The 18,262-nt window shown below is 38.4% G+C and overlaps 1 protein-coding gene across 5 annotated transcripts in view; it reads left to right on the top strand.

Annotated features, from left to right (window-relative positions):
• LOC132778493 (uncharacterized) overlaps nucleotides 1–18,262 on the top strand; it is a 44,071-nt gene that overhangs the window by 22,366 nt on the left and 3,443 nt on the right. For all 5 annotated transcript variants that reach the window (XM_060781499.2, XM_060781501.2, XM_060781502.2 and 2 more), the window contains 9 exons: nucleotides 1,833–1,969; nucleotides 3,906–4,016; nucleotides 5,267–5,297; nucleotides 7,600–7,615; nucleotides 10,373–10,397; nucleotides 11,462–11,500; nucleotides 13,140–13,241; nucleotides 15,243–15,345; nucleotides 16,778–17,572. In XM_060781499.2, the coding sequence (XP_060637482.2) occupies nucleotides 1,833–1,969; nucleotides 3,906–4,016; nucleotides 5,267–5,297; nucleotides 7,600–7,615; nucleotides 10,373–10,397; nucleotides 11,462–11,500; nucleotides 13,140–13,241; nucleotides 15,243–15,345; nucleotides 16,778–17,572 (1,359 nt within the window). The remainder of the gene's footprint in view (nucleotides 1–1,832; nucleotides 1,970–3,905; nucleotides 4,017–5,266; nucleotides 5,298–7,599; nucleotides 7,616–10,372; nucleotides 10,398–11,461; nucleotides 11,501–13,139; nucleotides 13,242–15,242; nucleotides 15,346–16,777; nucleotides 17,573–18,262) is intronic.

The following is an 18,262-nucleotide window of genomic DNA, read 5'->3' on the forward strand; positions in this document are numbered from 1 at the left end:
GAGATTGGACATTGCTCTCCTCCCAAGAAGTAAGCGTCTTCTGATTTCCTGGCCACAGTCTGCATCTGCAGTAATCTTTGCACCTAGAAATACAAAGTCTGTCATGGTCTCCACGTTTTACCATTTCCATAACATTTTTAAATAGTTTTCCTTAATTCTTATGGATATATTTTTTAGTAATTGCATACTTGATCATTCTTGATCATTCACTTTCCCCCCGAAATGTACTTCCCTTACACCCCTCAAGTGGTCTTGTTCCTTTTTGACCATTATTAATAATTTATAAATATTGCTTACTGTGCCTTTTAATGTTACATTATCTTCTTTATCCTCCCTTTGAGTTATCATCTTCTCAAATTTCATATGTTCCCTACCGGTGTTATACTTTTTCTTTATATCACTTGACCATTTCCCCAATTGGAAGTATTTATACCACTCTAAATCTCTTCCTATTAATTGATCTTTTATCCTTTCCATATTTATCATCTTCAGATCCCAATCTCTGATTTTCATTATATTTCTTCCATTAAGTTCTGCTTCAAGTTCTTTTTAAAATTTTCCTGGGAAAATTTTTGTCATCAAAACTGGCCTTATAAGCAAAATACCTGGCATTACTTTATTTATATAGATATAGATATAGATTTCTCTTACATTTCCAAGGAAAGGAAATATTAAGGGGAATTCCTATCAACAAGACAAGCAGTTGCCACAAGTGATGAAACAGTAGACTCTTGGGAATGATAGCACCTTTCGGCCTTGTTTGTATCTCATCCATTCGCCCTTGATGTATCTCATCCAAAGGATGCTTTTCCCTCTGTTCTGAAAAAAAGAAACATTGGTCTTACTAAAATAGGGTTGTTTACAGCAGTGAAGGGACAAACATCCTCTTCATCATGAAGTGAACTGACATGAGGTTGAAGTATACGTAGATAATTGTCCTGGGGATTGGACTACTACTGACTTAAAGTGTTCTCTCTGCTATCTCTTGTTCAGCTTTTCTCTTTTACCCCCCCCCCCCCCCAAAAAAGGCCATGGTAGTTCTTTTATACAAAAATATGGTGTAATAATAGCTGACTCTTTGGAGGATAACTCCGCCATGTGGAGGCACTTCCAATTATTGGAGCAAGTGGAAGAGGCAATATATCGAAGAATATTAATTCCTTAATTGCTGAAAATGAATATACTTCAGGTAAAATCAATGATAATTTCTCTCTTTCAAGTAACTGAAAACTTCTTAAAACAAAGTTCGATTTGAAATGGTGATTTTGTTACATTTTCCTCCTCCAAGACAATTTCTGAGAACTTTGTACAGAAATCAGTTTATTAGTAAATTTTATTTTATCTGGACTGTAGAGGTGAAAAATTTAAATTCTGTTGTTCTACAATAAGAATCCAAAAGACTTGGTTCAGCAGTCATTTTAAAATTCAGTTAAAAAGTAGAGAATTTGTGACGCTGAAGTAGATATGAACAAGGAAGAGGGATGTGGATATAATCCCAGCTTTATTACTAGCATTCTCAACAGTCAATTAGTGCTTATCATTTAATGAAACCTACATTTTCCCTGTAATCTGCAGTGCTGTCATCCTGAGAATTAGATCAATTATCTACTCTGTGCTTGAGCTGTCCGACACCATGTACTAACTTCTAAATAAATGGTAATTGAGGAATAGCCTCTTTTTCCATGCTATTGCGATCACATACTTGTGCTATGCCTTATTTGGAATTGCAAAGTAGGGAAATAAAACAAATAAAAATCTTTCAATGCAATGCTATAAATAGATTTTTTTTTTTAGATAAATAAATGCCTACATCAATGTCTCTGTGCTTACAGGTTTGGAATATTTAATCGAAATTCGAATCCAAGGGAAACAGTTTCCATTCTATGAATGCCAATTATGCCAGTTTACTACAGAGTTGACACCAATGATACAACACCTCATTGGGAGAAAACACAGAAACTATTATCTTGTAAGTTATCTCTACTTGTAATAAAAAAGTATGGAAATATGGTACCAAATAGGGCAAAATTAATGTTTCTAAGTTTTGTCTCTAGCATTCTTTCTTGCAGCATGGGGACTGGGAACCTTGTTTTCAGCCTGTGGATTTCACATGAATAGTGCACTTCACCAGGCTGTTTTGGAGACACCAGAGCTATAAAATACTTTGGGGGAAATCCTAAAACCAAACCTTCATTTTGCCATGAGCTGAGCACTGCTTAGTTATGTTCCTTCCTTCCATTTCACAGATCCTCAGGCTCTCTCCCATGCTTGTTTGCATTGCTCACCATTTTATATAAGTGACACCATTTATTATGCTATTGTATCCACAGATTTTGGCATTTGTGGATACCCAAATCAGATATCAAGGGCCCACTGTACTTCTGTAGCATGTTATGTGAGGTTTATTAAATCTTCTTGCCCATCACACCAATTGGTGTGAAAATTAACTGACATCATTGTGGGGCAGAGAGGAGCAAGTTTTTATTCCACACACAGACTTCATTGGCATACAACAGCAAAATTGGCATACAACACAGGTATATACAACAAGAGGAAGTCACAGATAAAAAGAAAAACGTACTTAAAAGTTACTAATCTCAAAGATAAAATTTGCAACAGTCTCACAAAATAATGCGTTGGAGTTGTTCATAAGATATGGAATTTTATAATATCCTTGCCCATTGAGAACATTGTGAAAAAACTGAATTCCTATGGGTGGGATTAGTCAAAATGTGAAGATATGCTGCCATGACTTCATGCTTGCATGGAATTAATGATGTGGTAGGGGAGTCCAGCATGGCTGTCAGATCTCGCTCCTGAAGATTGCAGTGAAGCAGCGCAGGCACCCATGTGTGAGATCTGAGAGGCAGAGGAGGAGGTACAGTAATAGGAAAATTACCATATTGAAATCAAATCTGATGCTTTTAAATTTTTTATTTGGTGTGTGTTAGAAGAGGGGTAGTATATGGCAAGTATATCCCAAACTCTATATTTTAACTTGAAAAGTTGTGGGTCGTTGTATACACCCAGTTGTCTTATATGCCGGAATATACGGTAATTTGTTTGGTTGCAGAAAAGGAAGTCTTCGTTTGCAACATTTGGGATCTTACTTTGCATAACGTACAGTGTGTTAAGAGGACCTTCAAGCCATACAAAAAAGCAGGAAAACACAACGGATGGTGTTGGAAGTCTTGGAGAAGGGGATTGAAAAGCAAAAGACCCTAACTATGCACTCTTTCAATATCAGAGCAAGAGCGATGCAGTTTCTTTCTGCACATTCCCGAAACCAAGATTTTTTGGAACAGAACAACTAGATCTGAGAATAGCTATGAAGCACTAATTGATATAAACGTTAAGGCCTGATTTTCTCTTTAAAGCACCTCTGTGGAGTAGGCATTGGGAGAGGACAACCAAGACCACCTGCAGAACGATTGTGTTCACCAGAACTTGCACTTATCCACATATAATGTCTGTTCACACAAACATATGAGCACCCAGTCTCTGTGTGTAGTAATGATTTCTCTTCCTGTCATCACATATGTAGGGATTGTTTGAATGATGTAGAGCAGATAGCTGCACTCATCCTGGGCAATCCCATTCCTGGGTTAGCTGTTTCTCCAATACTACTAGGAGACAGCTTGTTAGAGAGGGACCATTTCCCTTACAAAGATTTCCATCAAGTTTCCTTGTCATTATCAGCATGGAAGCTGCTTGGGTTGTTTTGCCAAATAATAAGTTTTGCTTGTAAATAAGGAATCAAAGAAATTTTCGACAACATGTAAAGTACTGTTTAATCATAGCCACCCCACCCCCTTTTGTTTTAATTGTTTCAACTCCTTGATAGTAGAAGAGGCTTTAGAAAGCCAATCAATATACATTTTTGACTTTTTTTATTTCTTTGCTAGCAAAAACATCATCCAGACAAAGCAACGAAACCCCCAAAAGAAGACAAAAATGTGTTTCTTAGGCGGATGGCAAGAGAGGTAGAAAAGACTGAAGGTTTAAAAATGTATAAGGTAAGCTTTACATTGATGATACTTCTGTAATTCTAAGTAATGGCGATCTAGTATCTGATGGGCTCTTCATACTTAGTGACCCTCAACAATTATGGTGTAAACAATCTAGTAATGTTTTATCTAGATTTCAACTTATAAAGTGAAAAGTCCTATTTATATTTTTTGAAATTAAATGGAATGTGTTGGTGAAGCAACAGAGTATGCAGAATGGAATAGAAAAATACTGTATATACTCGAATATAAGCCTAGTTTTTCAGCCCCCTTTTTAGGCTGAAAAAGCTCCCCTCAGCTTATACTCAAGTCAAGGTTATTTATTATTTTACTCTGTTATTAGCATTATTTTTATTTCATGTATTGTTTTACTCTCTTTATTATTATTACATTTGCAGTATTTTACCCTATTATTATTATTACATTTATTATTTTACTTTATTATTATTGCATTTATTATTTTACTCTATTATTACATTTATTGTTCTACTCTATTATTACTGTTACTATTGCATTTCCATTATTTTACTTTATTATTATTATTATATTTATTATTTTACTCTCTTTATTACTGTTGGAAGGATGCAGAAGTACATTTACATTGAAGATATGTAATGATTTAATCAGAGTTGGGCAGTCTTATCTCAAATTACAGTTTTATGTAAATATTAAAAAACAGTTCACCTCCTGATGCCTCAATTAATGTAATTGTATTGGTATCTATTTTGATTTTGAAATTTACCTGTAGTGGCTGTGTTTCCCACCCTCGGCTTATACTCAAGTCAATATGTTTTCCCAGTTTTTTGTGGTAAAATTAGGTGTCTCGGCTTATATTCGGGTCGGCTTATACTTGAGTATATACAGGTAACTTGGCATTATATTCCAATAGTTTCATGAGATGAAACTTTTGGAACAATCTAAAATAACACTTTTTTTTTCTTTGTCACAACTCATTTTGTCATCAGATTAAATATTTATTTCCAACTGGAACTGTAAACAGATCTTTTTAACCCAATTAACAGATAGGCATAAATGAAGGCTAATTGTCCTCAGACTAGAGTACTTTAATAGGCTGAGGCACTTGTATAGTTTAGTTCCTGTCTTGTAGGACTTTCTAAAAAAAGAAATTCCAGATATCAACACTAAACTTTTCCAACCCCCTTTTCTCTATATAGTATATTAAAGCAACAACGTTTTGTTCATGATTCTTTTTTTCCATGATTGAACTGAATCTGATTATATCTCCTGTTATTCTTTAGTGTGAAGGTTTTGAAAGACCGGGCAAATCTTGTAAGTAAGAATTCTATATATTTCATATGTTAACTTAAAACAACACACTTTCCAAATATATATTTACATTCATAAAGAACTACTTCAATTAATTATAAAATTAAAAGTGTTCTTGGATTTCTTTGATACAGAAGTGAGAATACATCATCTTGTAATCCGTCAGTTACAAGTCAGAGACAAAAGATAGGTGCTGGTATTAAAAAAAACCTGGAAGTCCAAGAATTTGTTTCATACATAGTGTCCTGTGGGTTTTATTTTCTTTTAGCAATACAGTTGGATCTCCCGGTGGCGCAATGGGTTAAACCCTTGTGCCGGTAAGACTGCTGAGGTCAGCGGTTCGAATCCGGGGAGAGCGGGTTGAATAGGAGTCAGCACAGGACTGGTGTTTCCAGTCATGCCTTTCCTTTGCTTCCCAATTCTTTCCTCCCAATATAAAGGAAGTGTGGATCTGGGGAGGCGGGGGAGAGGAGGAACTGACAATCCGACCATCCAGTTTCACTCTGGGGTTCCCTGGCTGCCCCTGTAGCTCTGCCCCATTGCCGTCATATTGGTTTCCCTAGACCTATGGTCCTATGTCCATGCTGCTAGTTTGGGGGTGGGATGTTTGGGGGTTCGGGTTATTATGCCTCCAGACACCATGTTGTCATTCCAAAGCACCTCCATGCCCCCTGGCATGGATTGGAAGACGGCAACAATGTAGAGCAGTGGTAATCAACCTGTAGGTCTCAAGATGTTTTGGCCTTCAGTTCCACAGATTTAGAGGGTATTCCTATTGCAACAATTTCTTATGGATGCTCTTAGGCGCCTCCCTCTGCTATGCTTCAATCTGCCTATGGTGTGAGTCTCATACCCATCGCCAAAGGGGGTACGGGTTGGGTTGTAGGACCAGAAAGATATATTGGTGGCCATCCTCCGTTCTTTCTGGGGACATCTTTGCTTGTTCCTTTCCTCCTTCTCCCTCACATTCCCATTAAGCTTCCTTCCATTAAGCTTCCCACCCCCCAAAAGCTGGAGCCTTAAGTAAGAAAGAGAGAAGAAATAAATAAATGTGTTTTTCTTTTTTTAAAAAAGCTAGTAGGTTAAATAAATGGAGGAAACGTCAAAAAGTTCCAGAAAAAAAAGTTTAAAAATAAACAAATTTTATTTATTTATTTATTTATTTATTTACAAAAAAAGAAACATTACAGTACATTTAGAACATAAAAACAATAAATAGTAAAACATTTTAAAAACTATGTCCTCTCATTCAAATCCTCATGCGTTCCATCGTCTTGGCCGTTCCTGGGCCATTTTCCAATTCAAGTTTGTCTATTTATCCTAAGGTTCCGAATGCTTGCTCGAAGAGCCAAGTTTTCAGTCTTTTTCGAAAGGTCAGGAGGGAGGGTGCTGATTTAATATCCCTAGGCAAGGAGTTCCACAGCTGAGGGGCCACCACAGAGAAGGCACTGTCTCTCGTCCTCGCCAAATGTGTTTGCGAATCTAAAAGATCTGAAGAGCTCAGAAGTGTGTATTTTGCAGAAGGAAAACTTGGAACTCTAGCAGGTTTCCTTTCCCACATGGTAAAACCAAACTTTTTTTTTCTTTTTTGTGCCTGCTCTTGGTTCCACCCACATCTCAAGTAGGCTGGTGGAAATGAGCGAGAGGGCGTTCTCCATAGTTGCCCCCCTCCTCTGGAACTCCCTCCCTAAAGAAATAAAGCTGCCCCCCTCCCTCCTCTCCTTCATAAAACAATTGAAGAGTCATCATTGCTCATTAGCATACGGAGAGGAGGAGGATTAGACATTGAGAGATTACTACGGAACCTCTGATTGAGAACTATTTTGTACTCAGGCTTATCTAGTCTGTGTTAGCCCAGTTACCATCACTAGCCATGCAACCACTCTGGCCACAAAACCAACCTACACAATTTTGTGAATGATAGTTGGCTTTTGTAAATTAATCTGAATGTTTTATGTTCAGATTTTACATCGTTGGATAATTCTTGTTTGATTATGATTAGGTTAATGTATTGGTGTTAGGTTCTAATGTTGTTTTAATATGTGGGGGCTTTTCTGGGGATATAATGTTGGTACTTGTTTGTTTTCTGAAGACATTGAATGTTTGCCATTGTATATTGGAATCCGCCCTGAGCCCCCTTGGGGAGATAGGGCACAATACAAATAAAGTTTTAAGTATTATTTAATTTACAAGAAATAAGTGGGAGCAGCAACACAATATAAAGGACGTTACTGCCTTCTTTGCTGGAAAATGAACTGTTTTTATTAATATCTTCATCTCCATTTTGTTTCCCTTGCTGCACCAGCAAAGCAAAAAGCAAGGTAAGTAGTAAAGCAGTTGATTATTTTCATTTGATCTGAGTCCATTGTCATTCTTTCTCAGATAGTTTTTTTAGCAGTCTGGCTTTGTTGCAAGTCTGCTGAAAATCTGGACTAAAGAGAGCATTTACATTAGGAATACTGTTTTCTGATTAGCTGTTTATTCACTAAATTATGGGGTGGGGCCTTGGCCTTCTTCTGGGCAGTCAGATCTGATCAGTTATGTTAAAAAAAACAGCACAGTTTCTTGGAGTGACAAAGTGGTTTCACCTTGTTTGGATTAAACTGCAGCTTGTGTATTTAATCTCGATATTGATGACTAGCCGTCCCCTGCCATGTGGCCCTGTCTGTTGATCTAGAAAATAAAGTCATGAGAAAGTATTGGTTTCAAATATATGTAATTTCTCTATGCTTGTGGGTAAACAGTTCGTGGGGGTCATAATGCTTGTTGATTGTAGGTGCACTGTAAATCCCAGTAACTGCAACTCCCAAATGTCAAGGTCTATTTCCCCCATACCCCATCTGTGTTCATATTTGGGCATATTGAGTATTCCTGCCAAGTTGGTCCAGATCCATCATTGTTTGAGTCCACAGTGCTCTCTGGATGTAGGTGAACTACAACTCCCAAAGTCAAGGTCAATGCCCACCAAACCCTTCTAGTGTTTTCTGTTGGTCATGGGAGTCCATGACCAACAATTTAGTTCAATTCAATCATTGGTGGAGTTCAGAATGCTCTTTGATTGTAGGTGAACTATAAATCCCAGTAACTACAACTCCCAAATGACAAAATCAGATTTTTTTTTAGTGATGGTCACTCCTTGGGTTAGTAGGTGTCTTGTGGCCAAATATGGTGTCAATTCTCCCAGTTGTTTTTGAGTTATGTTAATCCCACAAATGAACATTACATTTTTATTTATATAAAGCAGCTCAAATTTCTGGATAGCTTTTAGAAGTATTTTCATAAATCTGAGGGGTAATCAACTTCTAGATTTCTGGAGATTATGTCTGTTCCATTCCTATACAGCAGCCCACAAGTTACAAACAAGATATATTCTTAAGTTGAACTTGTTTCTAAGCAAGAACAGGTGCATTTTTAAGTGTAACTCCAACTAAAAATGTATCTTTTTTTGTTTTGGATAATTTGCTCCTCACATAAAAAAGAAAAAAGCTTTTGGTAGCATAGGAAACGGTTAATATTCCTGTGGTGTTTGTTTCACTGTCTATGTCCCTGTTCAGATTACATCTCACTTTTTGTCCCTGTGATAATTGGATTTTGAAAAATGTGGCTTGATGTAGAAACAAGAATTGGTGAGAAAGCTTCAGTAGAGACGCCTTTTCCCAATGATAACTTTTCCAGGGGTAAAGAATTTCCCTTCCTAAGGGTAGATTTCTCTCACTTCCTGTTTTCTCGCCCCTGTTCTTAACTATGAGTCATCTGTAAGTCATCTGTTTGTAACTCAGGAACTGCCTGTAATCGAGAAGCAAGGGATTTTCTGAAACAGGCTTAGCTGTTGATTTGTCAGTTTATTTTTCCGAGAACCAGGATTTGTGTATATGTGTTTCCTTGGATAGGGATGAGCAAGTGTAGAAGGGCCTTAAAGGGTGGTGATGGTTTTACAAACATATTGATAATGCCTCTCACATCTAGTAAAGGGTGTTGGGGAACTTTTTGGGAACATTTGTCTAATTACTTTTTTCCAGTGAGGTATGATGAGAATATAATGTTACAATGAGGTAACATTCAGTAATTGAATGTTACATACTCCCTGACCAAAATTTGCACTTTATCTATGGTTCGTGCAATTAAATACTCCCTTACTCGGATCCTCATCCTGATAATTTTACATTGTCCTACCTCCCAGTCTTTTAAAATCTTATTCTTGAATGTGACCCTGCCCAGTGAAATCTTTTGTTTTAATTGTTTGTTTTTATACTGTTGTTTTGCTTATTATATTGATTGTTTGCATTTTATGTATTTTATTTTCAGGTATTGTTATGTTTTTGTTTTATAATGTGGGTACTGTGTAGAGCAGGGGTCCACAAACTTTTTAAACAGAGGGCCAGGTCACAGTCCCTCAAACTGTTGGAGGGCCAGATTATAATTTGAAAAAAACCATGAATGAATTCCTATGCACGCTGCACATATCTTATTTGTAGACACAATACACAATAGAATACTTAAAATGAGGAACAATGTTAATAAATATAAACTTATTAGTATTTCAAAGAGAAATGTGGGCAAGTTTTTGGCCGATGGGATAGGATTGTTGTTGTTGTGTGCTTTTAAGTAGTTTCAGACTTAGGCTGACCCTGAGCGAGGGCCGGGTAAATGACCTTGGGGGGCCGCATCCGACCCCTGGGCCTTAGTTTGAGGACCCCTGGTGTAGAGGGTGTGGCCTCATGTAAGTCGCACCGAGTCACCCTGGGGGAGATGGAGTAGGGTATAAATAAAGTATTATTATTATTACTAGCCGTCCCCTGCCACGCATTGCTGTGGCCCAGTCTGGTGATTTGGAAAAGTAAAAGAGGGCTTTGGTTATGTTTTCTAGCCCTGGTGAATGGAGTTGTACTCGCTGGCCTTAAGGCAGCATTTCTCATCCTGGGGGGCGGGACCCCGGGGGTCCTGGGAAGAAACCATTGATAAAGTTGCCTTTTTGTCTGCACATTCCAGTTATAGTTACAGTTATTTTCTTGAGTTGAAGAGATATTATGTTCAGGTTCTCCTTTTTATCTTACTGTCCTTTTTACCTCTTATTTTAGGTTTGCTAAAAATCAGAAGCCTGAGGTATGTGTATATTATGCTTTTAAACAAATTCAGTTTAATGTCTGACCTGCTTTTGAATATTCCAAGTATTTTTGTATAATTTTTGAATATTTTTCTACTTCATACACATTAAATGCTAAAACAGTAGTGGTGCTTTGTGTTATCTTTATTTATTTATGTGTCACTTCCTCCCCAAAGATTGCAATACAATTAAAAACATAGAATAGGTAAATATTAAAATAGAATTAAAATACAGTTACTAAAACAATTTAGCTAAAATACAGTTATAAAATAAATTAAGAGCTGAAAGAGTAAGCAAAGAATATGCATCCCATCTGAAATCCTCTAGCTGCCTCCTGCAGAATTCTGGGGCTTGTAGTTTAGTGAGACCCAGGACATCTCTGGCCGAGCATTTTAAAGACCCTCCCCTAAACTACAAGTCCCAGAATTCTTACGCATAGCAGTATGCAGTCTTAAAAGATTATTTTACACTCATTATGGCAATTTAGTGTGTTAAGCTGAAGGCTGCGTTTCCTTTCATTAGTCCTTCAGGAAGTTGAATATTCCTTGTTTACAAAATATTCTAATCAGAGTGTAATATGAAAGAATGATGGGATGGATATTCAAGTCTGCCAAAATTATCTTTTCATTTCCTAGGGCTATGAATCCTGAGAGTTTTAGTTTTTTGAGGTGGCAGCACTGTTTGGCAGAGAAGGCTGAAGACCTTCTGAAAGTACACCTCCCACAATTCCATAGCATTTGAGCTGTATCAGTTAAGAGGTGTCAAACTGTATTCATTCTACAATGGAGATGCATTTTCAGCCCAGCTCCCTTTCAGTGTTCTCTTCTTATAGCAGGCAGGACTTTGGGGATTCACTGGAGATGTTTTTGATCTGGAAAGGAGAGTTGGTGGTGTCCTTTGCCCTTGCCTGGGCAAAATGATCTGTTAAAACCCATTACTGCTTTGGTCTAGAAATCTGCTTTTCTCCCGCATTTGAGGTGTCTAGCCATAGATCTAAGCCTCTGTCCTTTCTGTTGTGTTATTTTAAAACATTGTATTCATTTGGAGTCTAATTCTCTTACAGAATGATCCAGTTCGGAAATTGAAAGCTCTGGAATATTTGGTAATGTAGAAGTGCCCAAGCTTTTGAGGGTTATGTACACATTTGTTATGTTAAGAAACTTTGAGTTTTACTATAAAACTAGCTGTACCCGCCACGCATTGCTGTGGCCAACATTCCCTCCCTCTTTCTCTCCTTCCTTCCCTCTTTCCTTCCTTTCCTCTTTTTCTTTCCCTTTCTCTCGTCTTTCTTCCATCTCTATCTGTTTCTTTCCTCCCTTTCTTTGCTCTTTGGTTACATCCTTCCTTCCTTCCTTCCCTATCTTTTGTTCCTTCTCGCCTTCCTTCCCTCTCTTTTTCCTTTCACTTTTTATTTCATTCTCTCCTTCCTTGCTTCTCTATCTTTCTTTCCTTCTTTCCCTCCCTGCTTCTCTCCTTCCTTCCTTCCCTTTTTCCCTCCTTCGCTCGTTACTTCTTGACTGTCCCTTCCATTTAATATTGTAATTTATATCTTAGAAAGAAGGAAAGGAAGTAGGAAGGAAGGAGGGACAGGAAGGAAGGAAAAGAAAGAAGGAGGGACAGGGAGGGAGGGAGGAAGGAGAGAAAGAAAGGAGGGGTATGAAGAAAGGAAGGGAAGGAAATGAAGGGGAAGGGAAAGAAGGAGGAAAGGGAGGGAGGGAGGAAAAGAAGGGAAGGAAGGAGGGACAGGAAGGAAGGGAAGGAGGGAAAGAAGGAAAGGAAGGAGAAGGAAGGAAGAAAAGGAAAGAAAGGAAGGAAAGAAGGGAAGGGAGGGAGAGAAGGAAGGTTCTTCATTCAAGGAAGGAAGGAGGGAAAGAAAGGAGGGGTATGAAGAAAGGGAGGGAAGGAAATGAAGGGGAAGGAAATGAAGGAAGGGAAAGAAGGAGGAAAGGGAGGGAGGGAGGGAGGAAAAGAAGGGAAGGAAGAAGGAAGGAGGGACAGGAAGGAAGGGAAGGAGGGAAAGAAGGAAAGGAAGGAAGAAAAGGAAAGAAAAGAAGGAAGGAAAGGGAGGAAAGAAGGGAAGGGAGGGAGAGAAGGAAGGTCCTTCATTCAAGCACCGTTGACCTTCCTCGCCTCCTCCCCCTCTCCCTACCCCCCCCCCTCTCCTTCTTCCTTGCATGGATGCTCCGTTGCTGCTGTCGTTGCTGCTGCTTTCCCAACAGGGAAAGGAGGAGGAGACGGCTCTCCTGACATAGGAGGGAAAGAGAAGGGGCTGCATGCGGCGCGCCTCCACCTCCACTCCACTTGCTTGTGTGTGTGTGTGTGTGTGTGGCCGTGCATGTGCGCCTGGCTTTAACGGCCAGCTGTTTCCCCGCAAGGAGGAGGGGGGCATGGCCATGGGTCTCTGTAGACATGCAGTTTCCCCTTTGTGGACATGCAGTTTAGAAGTCCTTTCTGCTTTTTGTTTTTGTTGTTTTTTTGAGTGGAGAACATACATTGTGTTGTTAGGGACATAGTGTCCAAATTTGGTGTCAATTCTCCCAGTGGTTTTTGAGTTCTCTGAGTAGCACAAACGAACATTACATTTTTATTTATATAGATAGCTTTTGTAGGGGCATGGCTAGCCTTCATGTTTTTCCCAGCTGGCACTGGGAAAAAACACATGCTTTGTAGAAATGCATGCAGATGGAAATGGGTTTACTTCATTAACATTGAATTGTTAAATCCTTTTGAAATCTTGACAGGAAAAATTTGAGATAAAATCAGATAAAGAAGCATCTATAGTAATAAACCTCGCGCAGTTGTTGTCAGAAGATCTGAAGGCCTACTGTCAAAAGCAAGCAACTGTAAGTGAATTAAACAATATATTGTGTCACATGGATATTGTATTTCATGAATACATGGATATTATACTGTCTACAGTGTCTTGTAGAAGTATTCACACATACCCACCCCCTAAAAAACCACATGTTTACCACACATTTTTGGCACAAAATGTATGTAAACAAAAACAAACTTGTGCTCATTGTTCTCATAAGTATTTTCTCCCTGAATCAATATTTGGTAGCTCTCAACATGAACCCCACCCCACCCCAAACAGGCTTTGCTCCAATTGAGTTTGATATGTCAGTCTGGATTTCAATACCTGGGGGTCAAATCACCAAAGCTTTAGGTCAGCCTACTACAACTTCGATTAAACAAAAACTGAAACTTTGTCCCTGTTTGAGTTTTTATAAAAGTGGTATGATTTTAAGGTTGATGTTGATGCATTCTAATATTTAAAGGTTATAATAGCATATATTGTTTAATTGCTTTCCATTTTTATATTTATATTTTAATGTCTATTCATTGTTTTTCATTAGTATTGTTTTGTGTTTATTGTTAGTTGTCTTGAGTCCCTTTATTGAAGTGCTTTCCAACCTTTTTTTTTGAATAGGGACCACTTTGACCAGGGACCACCTTTAATGTTAGTACCAAAAGGGTTACGAAATTTGTAGTCAACTTTAGATTTGGTTTGGTAATTTGGGGTGCCGATTCAGAAAATTGCATTGGATAGACCACATCAGCTCTAGTTTCTGATACAGAACATACTGTATATACTCGAGTATAAGCCTAGATTTTCAGCCCCTTTTTAGGCTGAATAAGCTCCCTTTGGCTTATACTCGAGTCAAGGTTATTTATTCTTTTACTCCTATTAGTATTATTTTATTACATTTATTATTTTACTCTATTATTATATTTACATTATTTTGCTCTATTATTATTCAATTTATTATTTTGCTCTATTATTATTATTACATTTACAGTATTTTACCCTATTATTATTATTATTATTACATTTATTATTTTAATCTATTTATTATTATTATTATTATTATTATTACATTTACAGTATTTTACCCTATTATTGCTACATTTATTATTTTACTCTATTATTACTGTTTTTATTGCATTTTCATTATTTTACTCTATTATTTTTATTATATTTATTATTTTAATAATAAGTACATTTACATTGAAGGAGGTTAGAATAATGGTTTAATAAGAGTTGGACAGTCTTATCTTAAATTATAGTTTTATGTAAATATTCAGAAACATTTGGCCTATTGATGCCTCAATTAATGTAATTTTATTGGTATCTATTTTTATTTTGAAATTGACCCATAGTGGATGCATTTCCTACCCTCGACTTATACTCGAGTCAATATGTTTTCCCAGTTTTTTGTGATAAAATTAGGTGCCTCGGCTTATATTCAGGTCGGCTTATACTCGAGTATATACGGTATGTCATTGCCATCTGCTTGCCTACAGAAAAACATATTTAATAATCTAGATCTGATCTAATAGTAGTAATCTTTTGTGGGTAGTCAGCCTCTCCCCTCTCAACATCCCCATTGCCTCAGCACTATAAGAGACTTTCGCGAGACCAGTCAGTCTCGTTGCCATGTGTTTTTGAGGCAACAATGTAGTAATGGTGAGGCCGCGTACCATATTTTTGTGCTTGGGGACCACTGGTGCACAGTTAGGGAACCACTGCTACATTGGGAGAAAGTAAATAAATATTGCATGGTTAAATGTAATATGGGCAATTCAGTGGGTGTGTGAATGTTTCTGCAAGGGAAATTCTGCAACAAATCCTATGTCAATAGCAACAAATCTTATATCACTGGGTTGTTGTAGGTTTTTTCGGGCTCTATGGCCATGTTCTAGAGGCATTCTCTCCTGATGTTTCGCCTGCATCTATGGCAAGCCATTCTTTCCCAAAAGGATTCACTTTTGCAAATGTTCATGTTTAGGGAGGAGGCAACACATATAGACAGTAAGTCATCTTTTTTTCCTCCTTGTAGATCAACCATATTAAAAGCCTTCCATCACTGCTGTCACCAGAAATAGGAAATGTCAACCAGCATATGGCCACCAGTCAATTTGAAAGCTACATAAATCATCCAGGTATTTCGATATTTATTTTATTTTTTTCAGTCTGGGAAGGTAAGTGTTTAATGCAGTATCTGGGGTCACCTTAGGACCAGACCTAGATCGCTCTCTCCCCCCGCCAAGAAAACAATGCCATCTATTCCATTGTTCCCTCTTCTCTCATTCTTCTAGAAACCCATTCATGGAGGAACTCTATCATAGAATCATAGAGTTGGAAGAGACCTCATGGGCCATCCAGTCCAACCCCCTGCCAAGAAACAGGGGGTTGCATTCAATATTGCATTCAAATCACCCCTGACAGATGGCCATCCAGCCTCTGTTTAAAAGCTTCCAAAGAAGGAGCCTCCACCACACTCCGGGGCAGAAAGTTCCACTGCTGAACGGCTCTCACAGTCAGGAAGTTCTTCCTCATGTTCAGATGGAATCTCCTCTCTTGTAGTTTGAAGCCATTGTTCCGCATCCAAGGAAGCAGAAAACAAGCTTGCTCCCTCCTCTCTGTGGCTTCCTCTCACATATTTATACATGGCTATCATATCCCCTCTCAGCCTTCTCTTCTTCAGGCTAAACATGCCCAGGTCCTTAAGCCGCTCCTCATAGGGCTTGATCTCCAAACCCTTGATCATTTTAGTCGCCCTCCTCTGGACACATTCCAGCTTGTCAATATCTCTCTTGAATTGTGGTGCCCAGAACTGGACACAATATTCCAGTTGTGGTCTAACCAATGCAGAATAGAGGCGTAGCATGACTTCCCTAGATCTAGACACTATGCTCCTCTTGATGCAGGCCAAAATCCCATTGGCTTTTTTTGCCGCCACATCACATTGTTGGCTCATGTTTAACTTGTTGTCCACGAGGACTCCAAGATCTTTTTCACATGTTCTGCTCTCAAGCCAGGCATTGTCCCCCATTCTGTCTCTTTGCATTTCATTTTTTCTGCCTAAGTGGAGTATCTTGCATTTGTCCCTGTTGAACTTCATTTTGTTAGTTTTGGCCCATCGCTCTAATCTGTCAAGATCGTTTTGAATCCTGCTCCCTTCCTCTGGAGTATTGGCTATCCCTCCCAATTTGATGTCATCTGCAAACTTGATAATCCTGCTTTCTAACCCTTCATCTAAGTCATCTAGCAGTAGTCGCTTAAAATGCTATGCCCCAACCTTTCAGGTGGTAAGAATTTAATTCATAGCTATTTCAAATTGGATTCATGTTGTGTACTGCTTTAAAATGTGGTCCATCATTTTGAAACACCCTGTATATCAGAGGAGGCACATCCAAAGTAAATGTCTGCAAAACAGAATTGTCATCTAATTTTAAAGGAAATAGTGCCACCTCTGTCACTTGGGAAAATACAAGTTTCTACTTTCCAGAAAGTCTGGGAAAGTCTCAATAAAAATGTAATCTATGGCAGTAGTCTTATAATCTTTGTATTATTTCATTTCATTTCCCCTAGGAGAAAGTTGGAATCCTGGGTGCTCAACTAATGATTTCACACAATTGCAATCCTTGCAACAGCCTGCACCAAGTACTTCATCCACGCCTGCCATCTCATATGCTTACCAAATGAGTCAGAAAGTCTCTTCACACAGCCTAAGTTGTCAAGATCTTGCAACAGTATCTGCTCCTGAAAATTCATTTGCCCATCAGTCAGTTGGTTATGGTACTGGAATTGACTGGATGAAGCAATCCAACCAATCTGCTTCTGCTTATTCCCAGTCAGCACCAGTTAAAGAAAAGTCTCCCTTCTTCAGTACATCTCAGAGCAGTTACCGAAAACATTACCAAGAAGGAAGACAAGTATCCAGTAATGAAAAAGCAGTGAGTAAACCAAGAACCTGGGAACGTGCTAGGAATACATACGACTCAAGGGCACGTTCTCTTAGTCCCACCTTGCATCCTCCTTCAGGAAGATCCCAAGCAAGTTTCCCTTCGCAGAAATATGCTTCACATTATCATGATGTGCTGGAAAGTGGTAATCGGATGCCTGTACGTTCCCTTTCTTCTGAAAAAATTGGACCTTACGAGTTACAACAACCTTACTCAAAACCTGGCCTTGATGATCTGGGATCGCACTCCTCCTTTTCTACTGGCGGTCAGTACCAACAACAGAATGCACGTACTTATGATGAAATATGTGGAAGTAGGAATGTCCTTACGGATGACATTTTGAGCCTGCTTCGAGGAAAAGATGCCGCTACAGTGGCAAACATGCTTCAACAGTTGCTACCCATTTGTCCAGGCCTTCAGAGTAAGTGACTCCAGTATTTCTTTTTCAAATCTTGATTTGGTTGTTACAAAGGAAGCTGGGTAGTAAAGCTTAGCATAGGATGCCTGCCTATATATATATACACACACACACACACACACACCTCGAGAGTTTCTTTTACCCTGCTCTTCAGCCACAGAGGCATTCAGAGTGGCTTACAAAAAATAAATAAGATGTAATACATAAGATATGATGTAATTGTATCTTGCTGTCACACCTCAGAATAGATTCACCTTGCTAAAAACACCAAACTGCACACAGCCAGAAGTCTTTATAGTATATTAAAAAATAAAAGGTAAAAAGTTCTTAAAAGCAAAAGTAATGTTCCAAAAGATCAATACAAAATAACACTTTGAAGCATAATCCAAAAAGACACCAGCAAAGCAACATCCCATGAGAACATGACTCAGTCCTGAGTCCTGGTTAAACGAAAAGTTGCTCTGACAAAGGTTTGGTCCCAAACACACAGCTTAATATCCTTTGCAAAACATGAAAGTGTTTCTTTGTCCTCTGACCTCCTTCTTGTTAGCTATTCTCACACTCCTTTGAACTCTGAATTCAAAATGGTCAGCATGATCTACGTTTCCCGTTTCGTCAAGGTCAGTCTGTTCGTTAGTGTTATCCAGTTTGCCTTCCTGCTCATTATCAGGCTGAGAACTGTCCTCCTTTTCT

This window comes from Anolis sagrei, chromosome 6 (genome assembly GCF_037176765.1).
Source record: "Anolis sagrei isolate rAnoSag1 chromosome 6, rAnoSag1.mat, whole genome shotgun sequence".
NCBI classification, from domain to species: domain Eukaryota; kingdom Metazoa; phylum Chordata; class Lepidosauria; order Squamata; family Dactyloidae; genus Anolis; species Anolis sagrei.